The 15,490-nt window shown below is 40.9% G+C and overlaps 1 protein-coding gene across 2 annotated transcripts in view; it reads right to left on the reverse strand.

Moving 5' to 3' along the window:
- The window catches only part of TMEM45A (transmembrane protein 45A), a 90,517-nt gene that overhangs the window by 15,144 nt on the left and 59,883 nt on the right, over positions 1-15,490 (reverse strand). For both annotated transcript variants that reach the window (XM_082626192.1, XM_082626193.1), the window contains exons 3-4: positions 14,496-14,708; positions 12,980-13,164 (exon numbers count right to left, since the gene is read on the reverse strand). In XM_082626192.1, the coding sequence (XP_082482318.1) occupies positions 12,980-13,164; positions 14,496-14,708 (398 nt within the window). The remainder of the gene's footprint in view (positions 1-12,979; positions 13,165-14,495; positions 14,709-15,490) is intronic.

Genomic DNA, 15,490 nt, shown 5'->3' on the forward strand with positions numbered 1-15,490 from the left:
GACTGAAAGCTTGTCTCTAAGATCAGGAACAAGACAAGGGTGTCTTATTTTACAAATTCCATTCAACATTGTACTAGAAATTCTAGCCAGAGCAATCAGTCAAGAAAACAGACAAAGAGCATCCAGATTGCAAAGGAAGAAGTAAAACTATATTCACAAATGACATGATCTTATATATACAGAAAATTCTGAAGAATCCACAAAAAAACTATTAGAGCTAATAAATTAATTTAGCACACTTGCAGGATACAAAATCAACACATAAAACATGCAATGAACAATCAAAAAATTAAGTTAGGAAAACAATTCCACTTAAAATAGCATTGAAAAGAATGAAATACTCAGGAATAAATTTAATCAAGGAGGTTCAAGACTTGTACCTTGCAAACTACAAAACATTGTTGAAAGTGACCAAAGAAGATCTAAACAAATGGAAGTATATCTCATGTTCATGAACTGGAGCATTTAATATTGTTAAGATGGCAATAAAAAAACAGACCATGAATCTGATCAAACCTCTAGATCTAACAAGATCAGGCATGTTGAAAAGTGTTAAATGTGATGGTTAATTTCACAAGTCAACTTGACTGGGTCATAAGATGTACAGACACTTGGTTAAACATGATTTTGGGGTGTGTTTGTGAGGGTATTTCCAGATGAGATTAGCACTTGAATCTGTAAAAATTTAAGTAAAGCAGATCCTCCTCCACAGTGCGGGTGGGCATCATACAATCCATTGAGGGCTGAAGAGAGCAAAAAGCAGAGGGATGGAGAATTGGCTCTGCCTCACCACTGAGCTGGAACTTTGGTCTTCTCCTGCCTCAAACTAGAACTTGTACCATCAGCTCTCCGCTTTCAGGACTGGACCTACAGCACCAGCTTTCCTGGGTCTGTAGCCTGCAGGTGGCAGATCATGGGACTTCTCAGCCTCCACAATTATGGGAACCAATTCCTTAAAATAAATCTCTCTCTCTCTTTCCTCTCTCTATAGATATAGATATATTATAGATATAGATACAATTATATATTATATACAAAAAATATATATGTATATATTTGGTTCTGTTTCTCTGGAGAACCCTGACCAATACACTGGATGATAAATTGGTAAATACCACTACTTTTGTATATATTTAAGATTTACCATAATAAAAGTTTTTTAAAATTCCTTTTTCATAGGCACATTAAAAAAGAGAGAGAGAGAGAGATGGCAATAACACCCAAAGCAATCTACTGATTCAGTATGATCCCTATCAAAATCCCAGTAGTCTTTTTTGCAGAAATAGAAAGCTGATCCTAAAATTTATATGGAATTACAAGGGACCCAGAATAGCCAAAACAACCTTGAAAAAGAAAAGCAAAGTTGTAAGACTTACACTTACTGATTTCAAAACTTAACACAACTACAGTAATCAAAACATTGTGGTACTAACATAATGGTAGACATACAGATCAATGAAATAGAATTGAGAGTCCAGAAATAAGCCCATACACCTGTAGTAAATTGGTTTTTGAAAAGGGTGCCAAGGCCATTCAATGGGGAAACTAAAGTCTCTTCAACAAATGGTGCTGGGAAAACTGGATATCCACATGCAAAAAAAAAACAAGAATTTGGACCCTTGCATTACACCACATACAAAAATTAACACAAAATGGATCAAAACCTAAACATGAGAACTAAAATCCTAACTCTTAGAAGAAAACTAAGGAAAAACCTTCATGACCTGGGATTTAGTGCTGATTTCTTATACATGACACCAAAAACACATTAAAATTAAAAGCTTTTGTGGGGGCTTCCCTGGTGGCGCAGTGGTTAAGAATCCACCTGCCAACACAGGGGACACGGGTTCGAGCCCTGGTACAGGAAGATCCCACATGCCACAAAGCAACTAAGCCCGTATGCCATAACTACTGAGCCTGCACTGTAGAGCCTGCATGCCACAACTACTGAGCCCACATGCCATAACTAATGAAGCCCTTGTGCCTAGAGCCCGTGCTCCACAACAAGAGAAGCCACCGCAATGAGAAGCCCACACACCACAACGAAGAGTAGCCCCTGCTCACCACAACTAGAGAAAGCCCGTGCACAGCAATGAAGACCTGACACAGCCAAAAATAAATAAATAAATAAAAACAAAGCTCAGCTATTAAAAAAAAAAAGCTTTTGTGCATCAAAGGACACTATCAGGAAAATGAAAAGACAATCACAGCATAGGAGAAAATTACTGCAAATCATATATCTGGTAAGGAATTGATATCAAGAATATATAAAGAACTCCTAAATCTCAACAAAAAGCCAAAAAAATTTTAATGGGCAAAGGAATAGAAGACTCATTTCCCAAAAGAAGGTGTACAAATGGTTGATAAGCTCAAGAAAAAATTATGAACATCATTAGTTATTAGAGAAATGCAAATCAAAACCACTATGAGATACAACTTCACACCTCCTAGGATGGTAATAATAATAATAAGTAACAAGTGTTGGTAAGGATACGGTGAAATTGGAATCGTTATACATTGCTGGTGAGAATGTAAAATGGTACAGCTATGTGGAAAACAATTTGATAGTGTCTCAAAAGTTAAATATAGAATTATCACATGACTTGGCAATTTCATTCTAGGTACTATACATACCCAAAATAATTGAAAGCAGGTATTCAAACAAAAACTTCTACACAAATGTTCATAGCAGCATTATTCACAAGAGCCAAAAGTTAAAAACAATCCAAATGTCCATCAGCTGATGATGAATAAGCACCATGTGGTATTTCCATACAACAGAATATTATTCAGCCATAAAAAGTGACATATTAATATATAATACAACATGGATGAACCTTGAAAACATTATGTTAGAGAAAGAAACTAGACACAAAAGGTAACATATTGCATGATTCTGTTTACATGAAATATCCAGAATAGGTAAATCCATAGCAACAGAAAGCAGAGTGGTAACCAGGGATTGGGAGGAGAGGAAAAGGAAATAACTGGTTAATGGATCCGTGGTTTCCTTTTGGGGTGGTGAAAATGTTTTAGAACTAAATAGAGGTGATAGTTGCACAACACTGTGAATGTACTAAACGCTGCTGAATTATACACTTTAAAATGCATGAAATGTTGCCAGAGAGGAGAGAGGTGGGGGGGATGAGAGAAATCAGTGAGGGAGATTAAGAGGTACAAGCTTCCAGTCACAAAATAAATGAGTCACAGGTATGAAATGTACAGTGTTGGGAATAGTCAATAATTATGTAATAGCTTTGTATGGTGACAGATGGCAACTAGAGTATTGTGGTGATCATTTTGAAATGTATAGAAATATCAAATCACTATGTTGTGCATGAGGAAATAACAATTAAAATTTTTATTTTTATTTTTTAATTATACTTCAGAAACAAACAAACAAACTCTTAGAAAAAGAGATCAGATTTGTGGTACCAGAAGTGGAAGGTGGGAGGAAGAGGTATTGGATAAAGGTACTCAAAAGGTACAAACTTCTAGTTATACAATAAATAATACAATATACAATATGATCAATAGAATTAACACTGCTATATGTTATATATGAAAGTTAGAGTAAATTCTAAGATTTCTTATCACAGGAAAAAGAATGTTTTTCTTTGTCTTTAATTTTGTTTCCACATGAGATGACGGATGTTCACTAAACTTATTTGGGTAATCATTTCATTAGGTAAGTGAAATCATTATGCTGTACACTGTAAATTTATAGAGGGCTGTACATCAATTATTCCTTAATAAAACTGGAAAAGGGAGGGAGGGAGGGAGGGAGGAAGGAAGGAAGGTTAATTCTATGTTATATGAATTTTACTCCAATAAAAAATTAAGATACATAGATGATAGGTAGATAGAGGAACAGATGTCAGGTTTCAAGATCCAAATGAAATACAAAACCAAGATAATTACATGGATAACTGTACAAATGTCTATCATATTAGCTAACTCTGTGTCAGTTACAGTGCTTAGGAGGTTTCCTTACTATGGCCCTTCAATAATGTGGTCTTTTTTTTTTTTTTTTTTTTAAGGCTGCGTTGGGTCTTCATTGCTGCGTTCAGGCTTTCTCTAGTTGCGGTGAGCAGGGGCTACTCTTCATTGAGGTGTGCCAGCTTCTCACTGTGGTGCCTTCTCTCATTGTGGAGCACGGGCTCTAGGCACGCAGGCTTCAGTAGTTGTGGCTCGTGGGCTCTAGAGTGCAGGCTCAGTAGTTGTGGCGCACGGGCTTAGTTGCTCCGTGGCATGTAGGATCATCCCGGACCAGGGCTCGAACCCGTGTCCCCTGCATTGGCAGGTGGATTCTTAACCACTGCGCTTCCAGGGAAGTCCCCAACAATGTGCTATTATCCCAAGTTAATGTATTGTTATCCTCTTTAACCAGATGAGAAAATTGGGTGGTTTAGTGATTTGCTCCTGATCATACATCTAATAAATGAAATCTTACAGGGGAAAAAAAAGGATTTCGTTTATAATATTGAGTGAAACCATTTCTGTTTGAAATTTCAAGTAATGTGAATAAATCGGGGAAAGCTAAGATTTGTGCCTTAATCACTTGTTCCTGTTTCCCATTTTAAAGGATTCCCTTTAGTTGGAAGGAGAACTGCCATTTGTACCACTTGGTAGATGTACTGCCATGTGTCAGGCACTTTAACCACACTCATGCACATAAACTTCACAGTAATTCTCATTCTCACAACAACCCCAGGAAGAAGGTATCATTATCGCCATATTACAGAGGGTAAAACTGGAACTCAGAGACTTCAGTAACTTCCCCAACATTGCAAAATGGCCAAATGACTAAGACAGGGTTCCAAACCAGGAGCGTCTGGCTGCAAAACTCTGTGTTCTTTCTTCTACCTCACACTCTCTTTCATCATTTAGCCTTTCTCAGTGGAGCAGTATGAAGGACAGTGGCCAGGACAACAGAGTCCATGTGAGTCATCTCAGCAGTTCTGATATGGTTTGAACAATCAGTACTGAGATGGTAGTTGGTCCCATGAAGACATGGTACTGTCTTACCCTTAAAACACAGATTAGAGACTGGCAGACCCTGCATCACAGACATGCTTTGCCTGGCCTGCACACTTTTTAAAATAATTTGCATTAGTTTTCAACATTTAAAAAATTAGGGAACTTCACACAAAAGTCTGCAGTCTCAGCTTATTTCTTAAAATAGAAATATTTCTATTTTATTTTCCAAAGCATGAGCCACAACATGTGCTCTCCATCGATTCATCATTCAGGTTGGTAGTTGCCTGACCAAGTGGAGCAATCCAGAGGTCTTTATTTTTACTCTAGTGCTATGCATTTTTATTTATTAACCAATGTCACATTCATAAATTTTTCCAAAATATCATGAGTTGAGGGGGCTTCCCTGGTGGCGCAGTGGTTGAGAGTCCGCCTGCCGATGCAGGGGACACGGGTTCGTGCCCCGGTCCGGGAAGATCCCACATGCCGCAGAGCAGCTGGGCCCGTGAGCCATGGTCGCTGAGCCTGTGCATCCGGAGCCTGTGCTCCACAACAGGAGAGGCCACAACAGTGAGAGGCCCGCGTACCGCAAAAAAAAAAAAAAAAAAAAAAAAAAATCATCAGTTGAAGTTAGCAAGGTACTGTGTAATAACTCCTTCCTGCCCTCCTCTACATCCCAGGAGACAGAATCCCTTTGTTGTCTCTATTTTAGAGATAAGAAAATTAAGTAACACACGAGCCTGCCCTTCCATCTCCAAACAGTTACAAAAGTATTTGCGTCATTGCTGCTGTGCCTCACCCACCAAGAGCTGGGGATTCTGAATTAGGACATGGTAACATTCTAAAGGGATGAGGAGTTAACACCACTGGCAAAAGATAGATCCCTCATCAGATTAGAGATCTGAACCTACAGTATCCAGAAACTCCACCCAGCTAGTTTGCCTGCTGTTTGGACATGCCACCCAGCTAGTTTGCCTGCTGTTTGGACATATCCGTGTTTTGCAATGCCCCTTTATATACTGTTAGGAAAGCTCACTGTGGAGACCACAGTGACCAGAGCCCAGGTCTCTGCAGGCCCTGTAAGAAAGTGAGACTTGCTGGCTCCTCTGTGCTCACTGTTTGGAAAAGACAAGAAGGAAACTGACAAGTTTCCTACAAGAAGTCATGTAGTCAATTCTCAGTTCAAGGGGCCCAGCCATTTTAGCTAGGGTGTCAGGACCATGAGAATCTGCCTCTCATGTCCTCCTCTCTCATCAATTCAGGGAGGATGACAGAGAAATTCTGGGTCAAGAAAGGGCCTTTTAGGGAGGTTGAGTTTAATGCACAATGGACTAGCTCTCCAGTTCCCACCTATCAGTGTCACCTATGTTCCTTCAATGCCGTCCACACCACCCATCTACCCCTGCTTGGGGAGAGATTTGCTCCAGATCCTAGAGGGAAGACTTAGCAGTTGTTGTGGGTTAAATGGTGCCCTCTAAAAGGGCATGTTGAAACCCTAACCCCAGATACCTGTGAATGTGACCTCATTTGGAAATAAGTTATTTGTAGATGTCATCCAGATGAGATGAGGTCATATTGGATCAGAACTGGCCCTGAATCTAATGATGGGTGTCCTTATAAAAGTCCATATGAAGACACAGGTGCACAGAAACACACAGGTGTGACTATGGAGGCAGAGATTGGAGTCATGCTGCCAAGTCAAGGATTGCTGGCAACTGACTAGGAGGGTAGCATGGGACAAATTCTCCCTTTGAGCCCCCAAGACAGAATCAACCTGCTGCCACCTTGATTCTTAGTTCCATCTCCCAGAACAGTGAAGCATAAATTTCCATTGTTTTAAGTCTTCCTGCTTGTGGGAATTTTTGACTGCAGCCCTAGGACACTAATACAAGAGGAGCTAAGGCTGAAATAAGCAGAAGAGTATCAACTGTCCTAAAGCTCAAGCCTGGACACACTGGTGACTCTCATCCATCTTTCAAACCCCAACTCAAGTTTACCTTCTTCTGGAAGTTTTCTCAACCCTCTTCCTATGGAATTAATATCTCCTCAAGGCATGAGGTATTTTCAGGTTGGAATATTTCATTCGAGCAACAGTCTCATGAGACATCATTTCTATTTTTTATTTGAGGAATCTTAAGCACACAGAATAGCTAGTCTATGGTCATGTGATTAATATGGTAGATCCAGAATTCAGACCCAGGTCTGCCTGACCTGGAGGCTCACAGACTTCTCCCTCCATGCCATAGTCACAACTCTTTTTCGGAGCTTCCAAAATGAAATCTCTCAGTCATCATCAATTTTACCAAAGTATTTACTGTTTTACACCAGGAAAAGAGAAACCTTGAGCACCCTCTACTGCTAATCTCACTGGGATCCTCAGAGCCTAATACACTGAACGCTAAATATTTCACTGAAGGCCACTGTGAAGCCTGTGAACAGAGTTAACAGATGTGATTATACTGAAAGCCATAGAAACGTTTGGAAAGTCACTTCAGGCTAAACCCAAGTAAATTAGGAAAGCTGAAAATTAAGGCCAGATAATGCCACAACCCATTAAATTTTCCTTTAAATGTAAAAGTTAGTCACTATTCTTTCATCTGCTGTCCTAATTTCCTTCCTAATATAAAATTCCAAGAAAAAAAGGTCTGAAAAAGAATTTTTTTCTTGCTATATCTTTTTTTTTTTTTTTTTTTTTGCGGTACGCAGGCCTCCCACCGCTGCGGCCCCTCCCATTGCGGAGCACAGGCTCCGGACACGCAGGCCCAGCGGCCATGGTCCACGGGCCCAGCCGCTCCGCGGCACGCGGGACCCTCCCGGACCGGGGCACGAACCCACGCCCCCCGCATCAGCAGGCGGACCCCCAACCACTGCGCCACCAGGGAAGCCCTTCTTGCTATATCTTATATGTCACTCCTGAACATCTGTTTTTGACTAGTTTAAGCTTCATTAGTATCACATTTAAAATGTAAATAATTATCTTCTCTAATAGGCATCCAGCCAGGGCCCATTACCTATATAGGTTAGTTTGACTTTCCTAGTGTTTTCTTTCTTATTTTCCAGTCACTTATTTCAACACTATAAGCCTAAGCAAGTGTTTGATCTACCATATCAGACCTCAGACCACTGCTGCTTAGTTGGGTCTTTCTGTCATTTTCAAATGAACTTTTATAGTTCTTAAAGATAAGACAAGGCTGGGTTTTAGTTTGGGCTTAGAGACCTGGGGATCATGGGAGTTGCTGGTGCAGTTAGTGGAGCTGGGAGGTACAGCTGAAGCAATTGTCCAACGTCTTGAGAAGCAAAGGCAGCAGGTGTGTCTTCCTCATTTCCTGATTCTCTCTGCACTATGGCTCTGACAACGAAGGGTGGGAATTTGGGAATGACAAAGCGCAAAAGCGAGCTTTAGAAATATTGTCCCACACACAGTCTCAGAAAACATGATTCATGGAATAAATGGACCCAAGGGATTTTTTTTTTCTTTTTTAAATTGCATCATGGTTAGGTTTTTGAGAAAATATATTTGGCTGTAATGTGGTTTAGGAAAGAAAACATTTTTATAGGTTGGGAGGGGAATTCCCTCCAGGTTTGTCTATTACCTAATTATTTATAGATGAGTTATTTTAAAAATGGCCACTGTGAGCATTTGCCTCATTCAGTTCACCTCTCCATACTTATGGTTCCAAGAATCTAGGTGTACCTTTTCTCCAACATGTCTATATACTGTTTAAGTGCTAGTATTGTGCTTAATATTAACCATGTATGGAGAAGTAGCGAGAGAAAAAAATATGGTGAAAAGGAAATCACAATGTAATAGTATTAGCTTGAGATGGAGTTTGGGGCATAAACATTCATAGCAACAAAACATGGAAGCATAATAAATTCACCTAAGTCCCTGAAACATTTTTGTTTCAGAGGAATCTAACAGGGAGGGGGCGGGGGAGGAGATGTACTATGGCTAAAGCTTCATTTCCTGCCAGTGTGTGTGTTTGCATTGGTATGAAATATTCATTTTCCTTTAAGTCCCAAATGTTACTTAGTCTGGCTGCCAGGTAAAGAAAGATACTAGTCTAGACATAATCATGGCTGGAAAATTTTTAAAATAATCTCAGATTTATGCCCCAAGACTTTAACCTCATATCTCTTCCTTAGAAAAGCTCCTGGGGAAATGTGAAAAGATTATTTCTCTGCCAAAAGGGATAAAATTAAGCCAACCTATTCTCAGTTGTGACAGCCCACAGCTTCCTCCCTCAGATATTTAATTAATCATTAATTATTAATGGAACTCAAATTAGTTTCATTAATTCTGCTCTTACCTTTATTATTCTTTTCTTCAACTCTCTTTGGGTTTCCCCTTTTATCTTTTTTTAAAATAAATTTATTTATTAGTTATTCTTGGCTGCATTGGTTCTTTGTTGCTGCACACGGCTTTCTCTAGTTGCAGTGCACGGGCTTCTCTTTGCAGTGGCTTCTCTTGTTGCGGAGCTCGGGCTCTAGGTGCGTGGGCTTCAGTAGTTGCGGCTCATGGGCTCTAGAATGCAGGCTCAGTAGTTGTGGCGCACGGGCTTAGTTGCTCCGTGGCATGTGGGACCTTCCCAGATCAGGGCTCGAATCCGTGTCCCCTATATTTGCAGGCAGTTTCTTAACCACTGCACCACCGGGGAAGCCCTCCCCTTTTTTCCTACTTTCTAACTTCTTTATTTGAATATTTAGCTGTTTAAGAAACTTGATTTAGGGCCTCCCTGGTGGCGCAGTGGTTGAGAGTCCGCCTGCCGATGCAGGGGATACGGGTTCGTGCCCCGGTCTGGGAGGATCCCATATGCCGCGGAGCGGCTGGGCCCGTGAGCCATGGCCGCTGGGCCTGCGCATCCGGAGCCTGTGCTCCGCAACGGGAGAGGCCACAACAGTGAGAGGCCCGCATACCGCAAAAAGAAAAAAAAAAAAAAAAAAAAAAGAAACTTGATTTAGTAAATATATGTAGAATCTTCAACACAGCAAAGACAGAATATACTTTCTTTTCAAATACATGGAACATTTACTACCACTGACATTGGGCTATGTCCCAAAGGAAGTCCCAACACATTTCAAAGAGAACACATACAAAGCAATTGAATTGAAAATAAATAATAAAAAGAAAAAATATTTTTGGAAACTGAAAAGTGCTCTCCTAAATGACTCATAAATTAAAAAGAAAAGCACATAGAAAATGCAACATTCAAAATTGCCCAAGAGAATAAAGACACAGACCTACTAGGGAATGGACTTGAGGATACGGGGAGGGAGAAGGGTAAGCTGTGACAAATGAGAGAGTGGCATGGACATATATACACTACCAAATGTAAAATAGATAGCTAGTGGGAAGCAGCCGCATGGCACAGGGAGATCAGCTCGGTGCTTTGTGACCACCTAGAGGGGTGGGATAGGGATGGGGGAGGGAGGGAGACGCAAGAGGGAAGAGATATGGGAACATATGTATATGTATAACTGATTCACTTTGCTATAAAGCAGAAACTAACACACCATTGTAAAGCAATTATACTCCAATAAAGATGTTAAAAAAAAAATTGCCCAAGAGTGAAAGCTACCACACACCAAATCTCACAGGTGGTAGCTACAGTAGTATATAGAAGAAATTCTATAGCCTTAGGTGTATTTATTTAAAAACAAGAAAAACTGAAAATAAGTGAACATTCAACTCAAAAAACTAGAAGGGGAGAAGCAGAATACAGCCTCATGACATTAAAGAAAAAATTGAAAATAAGGAGAAATTGACAAATCCATAACTGTAAGATAAAATTTTAACAGACCTCTATCAGAAAGTGAAAGATCAAATGGATGGAAAGCAATTACGAGTAGAGAATATGTAAACATATAACTAAAAAGAGTTCCAAGAACCTGGTTTTATCCCCATATCAAGAGGAACCCTTCGGGCTTCCCTGGTGGCGCAGTGGTTGAGAGTCCGCCTGCCGATGCAGGGGACACGGGTTCGTGCCCCGGTCCGGGAAGATCCCACATGCCGCCGAGTGGCTGGGCCCGTGAGCCATGGCCGCTGGGCCTGTGCGTCTGAAGCCTGTGCTCCACAACGGGAGAGGCCACAACAGTGAGAGGCCCGCGTACCGCAAAAAAAAAAAAAAGAAAAAAAAAAGAGGAACCCTTCAATTTCCTTTTAGCTCCCCTGGAGCCAAAGAACCAACTGCCATGTCTACCCTAGACCTAGAGCCCGCAGGCCTGCAGCCCAGCTCTACTCTGGCTATGCATTTCTATTCTGTGTCTGGCCCACAGGTGGCTTGTCCTATTTTTGTGTTGTTTAATTGCAACTACATATTTTTTTTTACTCTCTTACTTTCATTTACTTTTCTCTTCTTTTGATTTCTTTTTTATTTTATAGGTATTTTTGATAGTTTATGTGTCATTGCTATATGTTTGAAGCAGAGGAGATACACTGAAGCACAAACTCACTGTGTCATCTCGACCGGAAGTTATCACTTTAAAATTTTTTTTAATTTATTTTTAGTTTTGAATCAGCAATATAGGTACATAGCAAAACATTCCAATCAAGAGATACAGAATGCATAATCATGTTTTACATGCCATTCTATTTCACTTCCCAACAGATGATAAATAATCTCACAGAACAACTTCTGTATACCAGCCGGTTATATTCACCGATTATCAATTTGATCACATGATAAGGTATTTGTTATTTTTTCTATATCATTTTTCCTTCAAAATAAGCCCTGGGCTGCACTGGTGGCGCAGTGGTTGAGAATCTGTCTGCCAATGCAGGGGACACGGGTTCGAGCCCTGGTCTGGGAAGATCCCACATGCTGCGGAGCAACTGGGCCTGTGAGCCACAACTACTGAGCCTGCGCGTCTGGAGCCTGTGCTCCGCAGCAAGAGAGGCCACGACAGTGAGAGGCCCGCGCACTGCAATGAATAGTGGCCCCCACTCGCCGCAACTGGAGAAAGCCCTCGCACAGCAACGAAGACCCAGCACAGCCAAAAATAAATAAATAAATATTTTACAAAATAAAAATAAAAATAAGCCCTGAATCTAGTCCCCTCTTTACTAGCCTCTGCTCCAACAGCCTTTCTAGTCCCCCATAAGCTTAAATATCACATCTTTCCTAGCCATGATGCTTTGACCATGATGTTTCTCTTCCTCTTGCCTACCAGTGCTTTCTTACCACTCCTCGCTGAAATGCAAATCCTTGGAATAACCTCCTCATCCCAAATCCCTGCACTTTAGTGACTAAAAATCTCTAAGAAATCTTCCCTGATTAAACCACATTCACCTTTCATCCCAGACTTTCTTTACATCTATATATGTATGTTGAATTATGATTTATCAGTCTCTATAAAGTATATGTTCACTGATTGGAATACATGTTTTCAACACTCCAACGTTAGGGAGTCAACAGTAAAATGGAAAGTGCCTGGGATTTGGAGTCAGACAGACCCACATTTAGGTGCTAGCTCCATTACTGTGTGATCCTGGGAAAGTAACTCGGTCTCTCTGAGTCTTCTTTGTCAGTAAATTGGGGATGATAATACCTAACGTCCAAGTCATCATGAGGACAAAATGAAACAATGTGCGTGTAAAAGTCCCATACAGTGGCCGGCACATAGTTGTTTCTCAATACATAATAATTTCCTCCCTTTCCTGCCTTCCATATGTTTCTTGAACTTATCACCCATTAGGCTTTAAGCTGCTTTAGCATCAGGAACTGCTTCCAGCTAAAAGCACTGGCTCAGAGTTCCTACAAAATGGATACTCAGGTGTATGATGAAAATGTACACACCCAACCTCCTTCCCTGCTGCTTTATCACTGCTCCCACCAGGGCCATCGGGCCGCTCAAAGAAACATCACCTCTCAAAGGTCCACATTCTCACTACCAGCAGCACATCAGAAGGAAGTCTCGGGGTTCTAGAACAAAACACCCACCAATCAAAGAGAGAAGGTTATCAGTGGAGACACCAGGTACATTAATTGGAGGCCCAACTCACCTGCCAGAACCAGCTTCCCTGAAGTAGGAAAAAGCTTATCCGCAGAAGTTCCACAGTTATATTGGACAGTATGAAGAGCTCCAAGAAGGCAATCAGGCCTGTCAAAAAGATGACCAAGACCAGAAGCTTGTGCACAAAGATGTCCAGCATTTCCCGACCATGAGTGTGATTGTAGAAGACAAAACCTGATATAGGGAGAAAAAATAGTTTGTCTTTTTCAATGAAACTACCTACTGTTTCTCTCTCTCTCTCTCCCTCTCGACACACAACTTTACAAACACACACATTTCTTTGTCCGAAATATCAGGTGCCCACTGCTTCCCACAATAATGGAAACCTCTACCATTTTTGGAGTCACCAGTACCTCTTTAGGATGGAATCTTTGAAATCTCCTTTTCCCTTCCCCAACCTTTATTCTCTCCTCCAATATGTCATGACATTTTCAACCAACTATATTTCATAGCACCTTTTATGCAAAAGGATGAATAATAAGCATGATGAGGATAGGGCAGCAGGAGTCAGGGTGAATAGGCAGAGGAATGAGACAAAGCCTCGCCTTAAGGAATTCAGTCCACTGGAGGCAGCAGATATACACACAAATCATAAAAGTGCACTTTGATGGGTATGACAAGACTCTCTGGAAGCTCCCAAGAAGTAGTAGCTAGCTACATTTTTTAATCCCATGGACAGATTCCGGCTTCAGCTTCATTCTTTTCATTTGGATGAGGAGGAAAGGATGTTCATTCAAAATATGGTAACATTCTGAGATAATGAGAATCATCCTTAGTTGCTGGTGCCCAGCTTTTATCTAGCTCTTGTTTTCAAAGAGCGTTTGGCAAAAGCTCTTACCTTTAGACATGGGAGGCAAGGTGGATGTTAGGAAATGACTGCCTCCTGATAACTGGGGGCTTTTTCAGTTCTATGATCAATCTATCCTTTCCATATGAAATAAATGAAAACAAATCATTAAATACTTGTTTTCAGTGTTTCCTCATACAGTAACAGGGAGGCCAACTGAACAAAAAAAGGTTAGGACCTCATTTTTCTGTGACTGAATTTTTTGGACCCTGCTTATCATGTAATGGTGGAGTTTTACTATATCAATATTAAAAAGGCTAGTTTGTAGGCATGGAAGCTATTCTGCTGTGAGTGGTCTCCTCGTTTGAGGATATATATGCTTCACTACTCTGAGCTCAGTTTCACATGTTAAAGATGGAAATAATGATAATCTCCAGGATAAACCAGAGATAAATAGCCATGGTAGGTGGTTCTTTAAGACAGATGTGAAATGTGAATAAAACACATTGAATGATTATGCTTGTCTAGCTGTACTAAATGAGTCAGTAGGGAAGGAGAAACTTGGGCATCCTGTCTAGGACATCTCAGTAGCTCACTATGGCCCAAACAGATGGTCCTGTGGATCAAGGCTGCACCAGGACACTAAAGGAGTATTATTGTAAAGGGCTAGATAAATGTCCAACAATAGTGAAAGGTATATGAAAATACTCACACTTACCCTCCACAAATAAGGCATTTGCTAACATTAACTTGGTAAAGGAGGCAGGAAGTGACCTGATGGTGGAACATAAGATGTTTGTCACACCCAGCAGCCCAAAGAAGAAGTACATGGTAAAATGATGCCAGCTCAGGAGCTGGACCCACTGGCCCTCTTTGTAGTCATATAAGGTCAGGTGCGGTCCTCCAGGAATAAACTGTTCTCCAAGCATGCCTACAGAGGGACATATCACACTTTAAGCAATCTTTCCATAACTTTATTGAGAAAGCAGGAAGATGCAGAAGGATCAGCCTACTGCTTAGTCCAATATAGTGTCCTTTTATGACATGGATTCATCTTTCGGGGCTGTTCCCTAACAGCTGAGCACTGGTTCTTTAGGCTGGTTTTAGAGCTTCAAATACTGGTTTGGATAATCACTTTTAGTCAAAGATAGCCAATTTAGTCAAACAGCTATTTCAGATCTTCAAAGCTAACGATTTTGGGCCTCCCTGGTGGCGCAGTGGTTGAGAGTCCGCCTGCCAATGCAGGGGATACGGGTTCGTGCCCCGGTCCGGGAGGATCCCACATGCCGCGGAGTGGCTGGGCCCATGAGCCATGGCCACTGAGTCTGCGCATCCGGAGCCTGTGCTCCACAACGGGAGAGGCCACAACAGTGAGAGGCCCGCGTACCGCAAAAAAAAAAAAAAAGCTAATGATCTTAGTTCCACTGAGTTCCCTGATTAGTTCCACTGATGGTCTTAGTTCCTATTTTAATTTAATGACTAGATAAATCCTGAGTAATTTTGGATTTAGATTTGTGAGATTAGTTCTATGGCATCTGATTACTTCCTTCTTACACACTATGTCTTTGGGTAGGGAGTTGTGCTTGGTTCAGGATTAAAATGCTAGAGTTCAGCTTCTCCCCAATTAAGGATAACCGAGAAAGCACAGACAGATACAGCATAGAGTCTAGTCAGTTACACAAACATTTAAGCTTTCTTGAAGATGCTGCTTTA

The sequence above is a fragment of the Mesoplodon mirus genome (genome assembly GCF_964341445.2).
Source record: "Mesoplodon mirus genome assembly, chromosome: 6".
NCBI lineage: Eukaryota > Metazoa > Chordata > Mammalia > Artiodactyla > Ziphiidae > Mesoplodon > Mesoplodon mirus.